Source organism: Dysidea avara, chromosome 9 (assembly GCF_963678975.1).
Source record: "Dysidea avara chromosome 9, odDysAvar1.4, whole genome shotgun sequence".
Taxonomy (NCBI): Eukaryota; Metazoa; Porifera; class Demospongiae; order Dictyoceratida; family Dysideidae; genus Dysidea; species Dysidea avara.
In genome coordinates this window covers 6,270,974-6,280,487 of record NC_089280.1, presented here as the reverse complement: position 1 = coordinate 6,280,487, position 9,514 = coordinate 6,270,974, and the positions used below count along the sequence as shown (strand labels likewise).

Sequence of the window (9,514 nt, the reverse complement as noted above, 5' to 3'; positions counted from 1 at the left end):
TGTAAATATTTGACAATAATGAATTCGTCAAAAATTTCCCCTGTCGAATTATTACGCTGTACGGTATGCATGTTACATGTAGAATCCCACAATGAAAACTGACAGTTGTTCATTCATATCTGTGAGTAAGATTGCTTGGTGAGTCAATGGTATTCTGTGTGTGCAACTGCCCAACATGCTTTAGGTACTTTAATACAGTGTGTACCAGTGATGGACAATGGCAGTAACCAATAGAAACAGCAGTAACCGTAGCAACATCTTTGCATGTAACATGAATGCACCACACATGCCAGCTTTTGACCATCATTGCCTGCATATTGACACTCATGTTACAGGGAACATGCATGTTGGAATTCATGGCACATGCATGTAGCATGCTGAAAAAGCATCCCAATTCCCTGCATGTTACATGAAACATGAGTAGTACAATAGACTGACAACATGCATGTTTAGGAGGTCATGCAAGTCAACGTAAATTGCATGGTACATGTACCATATTTCGAGTAGGGAGACATCCATCTGGATAGTAATTTGAAGCCATCATGATAATATTATATAGTTTCTAATTTAGAGCACTTGATACACTGTTTTTACAATTAACATCACTACAAACTTATTTTCATTTCTATTAGTAAACTTAGCATGTTCACAATAATAGTAATATACAATGTTTATAGCAAATGATGCTGTATGCGTAGGATATCTGGAAAGATTTTGTTTAGGATAGGGATAGTAAAATTGCTATCTGTTCCAGCCCTACTATACAGCATGAAATAGTTGTGTTTGTGCTATAGAAGGTGTTTTACTAATTAACATTGTCATTATGACTTGTTACTAAGTGATTAACTCTGAACAACTGAAAATCTATGCACTTTGACATTACATCATTTGACTATCATGCACTATAGTGAACCGATCATAACCTATACTTTGGCACAACTTCTTATGACTGGGTGTACAGTCTTGGATGGGATGACAAATGTATTCCTCAAATCATCAATATGCACACCAAAATCAATAACAAATGCTACTTCAGAAATTCCCCAGGGGAAATATATTAGGACTACTCCTATATTTCTATTTTTGATTTATATTAATGATCTCCTCAAACAAGTTCTATTCTTAGTTTTATTCCCTTTTGCAGATGATACAACTATAATTATCTCAATAAGTGACAACCATTAATTTTTATCCCATAATCAATAATGATATGACATCATGGGATCATTTTGTAAACACAGTTTTGACATAAGGTCAAGTAGTGGTAGAAATTTTATCATTTCTCCAACTAGTTTGACACCTTTGCACATTCCAGTTCTTTATCCAGCATTTTTGGACTTATAGTGTGGGAGGATCAAGCGCCAAAGTGCACTGAATTTTCCATACAGTACCAATTAGTCGGCACATACTTTATTCAATGCATAAAGCACCCCGCATGTGTGTACAAAAAAAAAAGTATGAGGGGTATGTTGAGAGACTAATACAGCACATTTGCAGTGCATAGAAGTTTAGCCATACACTGTACACACTCAGAAATTTGGTGCTATAGATACTATATTGACTTGTTATTATAATTGTTCTATACTAGCAAAATGTCCTATATTAGTTGTCAGTATGAGTATGACTACATAATAAATGCACACCTTTACAATTTCACTCTCTGAGCTGCTACAAACAACACAGCTTTATAGTCTGATACAGTTGGATTCTGTATTTGACTAATTGGGGCTACATCACGTTCAGCTGTGAGAACTACCATACCAGCATCAGCTAAAGCTCCTTTCACCTGCTCTAGTGTAACAGGAAAGCAAGGCCATCTCTTTTTCCCAACCATGTAGAATGTTTGTCGCTCCACAACAAACATGGTAAGAAAGCCACCAGGTTTTAAAAGGGACACAAGCTTTTTCACAGCTGCCTTGTATTCAGGGTACGTTTTGCAGACTGCTTCTAGACAAAGACTTGTTGAAATTATTTCAAAAGGATTTTGTTTGATTGATAATGGATAATCTTGGAGAATATCACAACCTATGATAGCAGTGATGCGTTGACGCAGTAATTTTTCCCTATCCTGCCATGCAGCATCTCCTGTGATGTTCTCAAGTTCATTAACTACAAACTTGAAATGATCAGCCCAATCATGCGCTCCATCCTTTTCAAATTTCCACAGCTCAACCTCCTTACGTTCACCTTCAGTGTAAGCAGAGAATATTATCTCATTGACATATGGTACAGCACTGATCAATCCTGCTATTATTGCACCTCCACTAAACTCAAGTAGTCTGGCAGTGCTATCATCCCATTTGGAGTTATACTTCTTGTAAAATTGGATAACTTGCTTTCGGTGAAACAGCGCAAACCCCTTTTCTTCCGGGCTTCCGTCAGAAGCGCTGTAGAACATCTTAAGGTACTCTCTCTCATCAAATTCAGTCAAGTAAGACATCTGGAGTGTGCTAGTATTTTAATAACTGAACTAAGGTTTTTTCTTTAGGCCAAATGAAAATACCGGTTATCCCCCCCGAGCGCTAGTCTCGCGTAGCCAGACCCTATTTCTCCGCACGGCGCTTATAATTTCCAATTTCGGAGCAGGCGCTTATAATTTCCAATCGATAAGCGCCGTGCGGAGAAATAGGGTCTGGCTACGCGAGACTACCCGAGCGCCTTGTCCGCATCAAAATATCCACCCTACATTACGTATGCGCATAGTCCATTTAATGCCAATCACAGTATCGGTACATATTCATTGTGGTGTTTGTTGACTTTACTTTGCTGCATCCTGGCAAGTGTTATTGTTGCTAATTGTAAATGACAGAGTCTAAGTAGTCTAGTTAGCAAGATTTCTTCTTTACCATGCACAATTTTTCTCCATCATATTTATAAGACTGCAAGATATTTCAAGGGTAGTCACTACCAATAGTCTTGTAGAACCATTTGCGACCGGGATCAAAGTCAAATCAAGCGATCAACAGGTAAATTAGCACTGAATCAAGCGATCAAGACTTCCTAGAAAGTGGTGATTTAAGCTAGCTCGCAAAATAAACGAGAATTTACGAAAATATGTGCTAAATTATCAAGCAATCAAGGCTGTTTTTAAGGTAAAATCAAATGATTAAGGCATATTTTCGTCGATCAAAAACCTTGATCCCGGTCACAGATGGTTCTACAGGACTATTGATAGTGACTACCCCTTGTATTTTTCGATACTCTAATGCACCTATCAATGTCAAGCCCCACCCTCCACCCCCGGGGGTCCCCATACACCTACTGGGGATTTGACATCTACAGTTTCCCCACCCCTGGGGCTTTTGACGGTGGCAGTTAGCTGATCCAAAAATTATTTTAATAGGTAAATCAAATCCTCTATAGAACCCCTCTCTTGTGGTGGGGACATAGTGGGGTTTTGACAAGCTTCTTAGCCCCAGTACTGGGGAATTTGACACTAGAAATTGTCAAATCCCCTGTATTCCCCCACCCTCATAGGGAAGCCATCACATGGTGTTACCATGAATCGACACCTTGTGCTATCAGCAAAGATGAATGGGACACAAAGGGGTGGTAAGTCCATGAAGCATGCATCGTACGTACTGTGGTATGCCAAAAGGCACCAGTTGGGCTGAAGCGATGTCAGCAAACTGAAAAAATTAAGCCCGTAGCCTTAACCTTTATTGAGTTACGCTTGTCTGAAGGCATCATTCAGGCAGTCAGTCGGTAGAAAATTATAAAAAATTCTTAGAGAGCAACTTTTGAAAGTATTTCAGGTCGTACTGAAGGCACTGTTATACCTAACCAAGACTGCCAAGATGCCATGAAGATGTTGTGAGCCTGGTTTTAGGGTACTATTTTTGCCAGAAGAGCCCAAACCTTTATGGTCCCTAATAAACAATACTATCGTACCATATTATGATGGTGTTCCATAATTGCAATATACCTTAGGGGTGTCACACAGACCATTATATTACCATAGGTCAATATACAGCTGTGGTCAAACTCAAAGTGAAACCATTTGGGCCACAAAATAGAATTACAGTGGGTCATGGGTCAAGATGGGATGACAGGTTCTAAACCCACAATTGAAAACCATAGGTGGTTAAAATTAAGTTTACAGAATTATATTCAGAAGACATAAGGATATACAACAAGATAATTAAAGTTCCAGCTCAAATGTTTTGCTGCGGTTGTAATGATGTTTCTTTTATAGATATAGGTAGTGCGCATTGAGAAGGTACTAGATGATGTTAGAAGTGCAGCCACATGGATAAACCAGTGATCAAAACTTTGAGAAGAAATACTCAAGTCACAGGTCAAAGACTGGTATGGTAGACATTTGCAAATCACAGGTAAAGGCAATATTAAGATTTTGTCCACAGTCATAGATTTACCTACAACGTGTGCCTACATGACACCCCTTGCTTTTTTCTGTTTGTCATTTGTCATTGGGTAGCTAGCTAGGGAGAAAGGAGGAATGAAGGGAACCAGTTTCAAATTTCACGCTTGTTTCATAGATCCAGTGAGTCTGCAGCTGGAAAGTATCATGTTATATTTATTTATTTATTAAGGCTTTACATCACAAGTGCTGAAGGTCTGTAGAACACCTGGTCCTACAGCCTGTTTAAAATTGGTACATAAAGTATGTTTGAAAAGGTGAAGAAAGGAGAAAAACTCCATGATTGTACCTGGGCGGCCTTGAACCTGCAGCCATCCGATTAATGCTCGAATGCTTACAGGAGACTACCAGGTGGTCAAGATATTTTCTCCTTGTCAATTTCATGTATATGTATCCCTTAGGAACTCTAGAGAGTATTCATTAGTTTAAAAATATCGCTAAATGCAGCAAAAATGTTTTAGATAATATGTGAAGCATAAGTGTAGAAAGCCAGATTGAGGTCATTGTATTCATATAGTAGTTGGATTTTATATCAGTGCTTCTATGCAGCATTACTGGATCCTTCAGCTAAAACAATCAAAATACTCTAATGGAGTAACCACTCTACACCAAAATACCGTGATTGAGTTGCCAAAAAATTGACAGAATCATCAGCATAGCTTGTTAACACTTGAAGCAAAGCAAAACCATAAAAAAATAATCAAAGATAAATAACTGACAGTGCAGGTTAGGGAAGCCGAACCTCTCGGGATAAGAAGTCACATAATGGAGTATATAGCAGTAAAATACTTGTCTAGCCAGAGTGGAATTAATGAGACTAAGGACACTATACAGTCAAGGGGAATTTCCATTCCTCCAGATAATGAGACTTTTGGAGCTCTTGCTTAAATAAACCTTTTTTTTCTCATTGCTGACCATACAGATGGTGTGTCTTAGACCTAATTACCTAGGCGTCAGTTGCTACAATTGTTTTTAGTAACTACAGGGTTTTAGTAACTACAGGGCTTTAGTAACTACACTAGGGGTTTAGTAACTACAGGGTTTTAGTAACTACAGGGTTTTAGTAACTACACTAGGGGTTTAGTAACTGCAGGGTTTTAGTAACTACAGGGTTTTTAGTAACTACAGGGTTTTAACACTGTTGTTGTTATGATGTACTGTATGCTTATAGGACATATGATTTTTGATAGGTGATGTACTTATATTATAGAGCATTCTTGTGTATAGGTTATAGTAGTTACTGGATAGTATTGTTGCTTGCAAATTTTAGCTAACAAAGCTGCCATTTAATTGGACGGGGAAGTGGAATAACTAACATGTGACATCCAAAAAAATTCAGGACTAGGATTACTCACAATTGTTGTCATGAGCTTCTAATCTAGCTGAATGTAATATTGTAAAATTTTAATAGACATTGTCATTCAACTACCAGTAGTAACTAGCTAGCTGATCTATTCTTGACTGCTCTATTAGAGTATTTTGTATACAATGACTGCTTTATTAGAATGTTTTGATCGTTTTAGCCTAATGATCTAGTATTGCTTGTATGTTTTGTAAACCTCACTGTTTCAGTAATACACATACAGTTATTACAGAGTCATAAATGCATGACTTTAATATAGTCCTTCATCCTTTTGCCTTGTAATAAACTTGATGAAAAGGTTGATAACTACTGCATGCCGGCTGCGACGGAAATGGTCTAATGTGAATGGTTGTGAAGACATGGTGACTAGCTTGATCAAAGCCATGTAATATTTGTGATGGACTTAAATTTAGGACAGAAGGATTGCAAATTGCTGTGTCCCTCCCCAACCAGGAGGCGACATGTGAGACAAAATTAAAGCATTCTGACGATTAGTCAAAGATGGAAACATAAATCCATACATGTTCCCAACCTGAGTTTGAAACTAATCTAGATGATTCAGATGAGTCAGTGCAGCTCCATAATATAGGATAGAACCATATTCCAATACAGGGCGAGTAACGATAGGCAATATAAATTCAGATTGTGTGGATATAGCTAAGGCATATTTTATATACTCCATCCTTGTTTCCCATCTATTAGAGATCATGTAGAGATTGACAATGATATAACTGGCCCAAGCGTTGCTTCTCACGAGTTATAACATTGTCAATATGTTTCCACCAGGTAAGAGAAGAGTCAAATATAATCCAAGGACTTTTTAATTGAGGATACTTCAGGGATGCAAACATCATTAATATATATTTTTTTAAATAAAGGAGGATGGTTGGAAATATCTGATTTCAAGGAAACCATCAATGAAAAAGTCTTTAATGGAGCAAATTTGATGTTCCAGTGATTACCATATTCACAAATAAGACTGCTAAGCCAGCATTGAGATGAGCAGCTACAGTAGCATGATCTTCCTTGTGATCATGAGGGTATGATCATCTACACAACCAACTACTAAACAATGTTTTGGTATTCCTAGAAGCAGGCGAACATAAAGATTAAACAACAATGGTGACCAGATGGCACCTTGTAGTACACCTGCAGAGACAGAATGAAGACTGGATAAATCTAATGGAGTACCAACCCTAATGTATTTGATGTGAAATTCAATCAGTGTATTGACACGATTATTTTATCCGACAGTTTCTGTCGGTCTTTCCCATTTCCCTAGAATTCTACTTACCCAAATTTCTAGAGTAAGTATGGGGTCTGGGTGTGCCTAAGATGCTGAAAATGTTTTAATAAATGCAAAATTAATTCTGAAATGAAGTTTAACAAACTTGGCCATGTTAGAGTACCCAGTGCTGTATTGGAGATCATGAAAGTGTACACTCCCCCCTTAAAGATCAATTGCAAACCAGCGTCACACTTAGAGCTACCATTTTATTATCATAATTTGATAATAAACTCACTGTTCATGATAGTGGGTAATTATAAAGCTATATGGTCCCATGTATTTTACTCGTCAACATTTCTGCAGGAAGTCTTTATAAGTTGTACTAAACTTACCACTGTTATCATTGCAGTAACAGTTATTGCCATGCATACTTTAAGATGTTCACACCGCTCTGCAGGGAAAGTAACCTGTGGATAACCAGGTGTGTGGATAACCAGGTGTGTGGATAACCAGCTACTTTACATGTATTTTACTGGCCATATCTAATAGTAGAGGCTATAAATACCTATTGGATCTGCGCAGAGAAGCTATTGGTGTTTTGTTTGTAGCAGTAATGTTTAATTTGAGTGTTTAATGCAGTTTTGTGTATGGCCTTCACTCATCATGACTATAAAAGTTTAATACAATTGTGGACAGTGCACGTGCAACACAGCACACTACATGTACATGTACAGACACACAGATATGCTCACACTAATAAATACACACAGACACACACTACATACACAGTGTAACTATGTTTCAAGCAAGAGTAGGTACAGTATAGGATGCATATACATAGGAAATGAAATGTTGATTATTTTTGGTGAAAAGCTATATATCTAGTACATGCAGTGCGTTCTGTACTACATTTTAAAGCTTAGGTTTGGAATGGTTGGAAATTCTAGGGCACAGACGTTTTAATAATCAGACCATGTGTATAATTTGTCTTACTGTGCAAGGAACAAGTGTAGGATTATATCTGTTTTCCCTGATGTTACGATACATGGTAACCGATCAAGAAAATCAATGTGGCTACATGAGGCTACACCTTGTAATAAACAAGTTGATAATATGTTGTGTTTATGAGTTTGTGTTGATATGGTGGGGTCCCTCCCTTAAGACACCCTTTATTCCCTATAGACACCCTAAAGTTTTATTTGTTTCGATTTAGTAGTTGTGTGTATAAATGTTTAGCCTTCAAATTGATCAGTGTACCTAGGTCACCTTAATTTAATAAGATGTGTAAAGATTCTGCTATGCATTATTGTGCAGTGTGTGTATACGCATATGTGTGTGCGTAGATAGTTTAGTTTGTGTGTGCATAAGTGCACGTGCGCCAGATTGGTTTTTGTTGTTTTCTTGAGCAAGAAATTTTTCTCACATTGCTCCAGTCTGCCCAGCTGTTTAAATGGGAACTTGGTGGCCTGGTGTCAACTGGGGAAGCAGCCCACCCAGCTGTAACATCAATGGGTACCTATTACTAACTGGGAAAGCAATTTCCATACCACACACAACTGGTGAAGGTCCATGTGGAACTTTGGGTGCCTACACCTTCACCTATGAGACATGGTACGACCTCCTGCAGTTTACTAGTTCTGCTCCAGGAATTTTCCTGTGCTGATTCCTAGTAGCAGCTGTTCAAAGGCTTTTGCTTTGTGTGTGTGCACGTGCTCACGTGTGTGTGTGTGTACATGCATGTTAGCGTGTGTACTGTGTACTACCAATTACTGTACATGTTGTTATTCATAGGATGGAGTAATATTAATCCCTACTTCAACCTTGGCTACTTTATGAACAGGAGAGTTCAGTAGGAATTAAATGTGCACTAGTAGAAAGCTACAGGTGTAGATGCCCTCCCTTGCTTCACTACATTTTATTTCAACGATCCCTACTCAAATGTAAAATTTCCAACTTTTTCTTGCTTTTATAGTTTAACATTTGAATGTTGATATTCTGACATTTGTTTTGCTCATGGTTGCATAAATTGGCACACGATTGTTCATGGTTGCATAAATTGGGACATGATTTGAGAAATGTTGACTGACATTTACCTGTGTTTTGCTGGTATTAGCTTCTACCAGACACTGTCAGTCTAACTACTGTGTGAGGCTTATTTCATGTACATGTTCACATAACTGCATTGTCAATTGTGGGAGTATGAATGTTTATACCAAAAGAATAATTATATGAATGTCAAAAATGTTTGTGCCTTATTTTTTGTAGTAGAGGTATAGACAATAGAGTGTGGAATAATAATGTCAAATTATGTATTGTTTAACTTTGTGAATCTTCAATCAACATTAATTTTGAACATTTAACCTAATTGTGTTCTCAGGATTACAGTAGTAGCTAGGCTTCTACTTACAAGCTATAATTTCAGTAGACAATGCCAAGCATTGTGATCTTGCATTTTAGTCTGTCTCAGAGGATTGCTTGATGTTGGGGGCAATCTGTGAAAAATCATAGGGCCTGAAATTTCTTACTTGGTACGTAGTTCAAA

At 37.7% G+C, this 9,514-nt stretch overlaps 2 protein-coding genes and 1 long non-coding RNA gene across 3 annotated transcripts in view; 1 reads left to right on the top strand and 2 right to left on the bottom strand.

Moving 5' to 3' along the window:
* LOC136266829 (CXXC-type zinc finger protein 1-like) overlaps window positions 1-9,514 on the bottom strand; it is a 184,069-nt gene that overhangs the window by 126,279 nt on the left and 48,276 nt on the right. The window lies entirely within an intron of this gene.
* On the bottom strand, window positions 1,470-2,544 carry LOC136265889 (nicotinamide N-methyltransferase-like). Its single transcript, XM_066060826.1, has one exon. It carries the CDS (start codon window positions 2,438-2,440, stop codon window positions 1,646-1,648), a length of 795 nt encoding a protein of 264 aa, XP_065916898.1. The 5' UTR covers window positions 2,441-2,544; the 3' UTR covers window positions 1,470-1,645.
* On the top strand, window positions 2,713-4,804 carry LOC136266833 (uncharacterized). The gene is made up of 5 exons (XR_010706310.1): window positions 2,713-2,798; window positions 4,196-4,308; window positions 4,365-4,504; window positions 4,554-4,732; window positions 4,783-4,804. It is a non-coding gene; the product is annotated as an uncharacterized lncRNA (long non-coding RNA).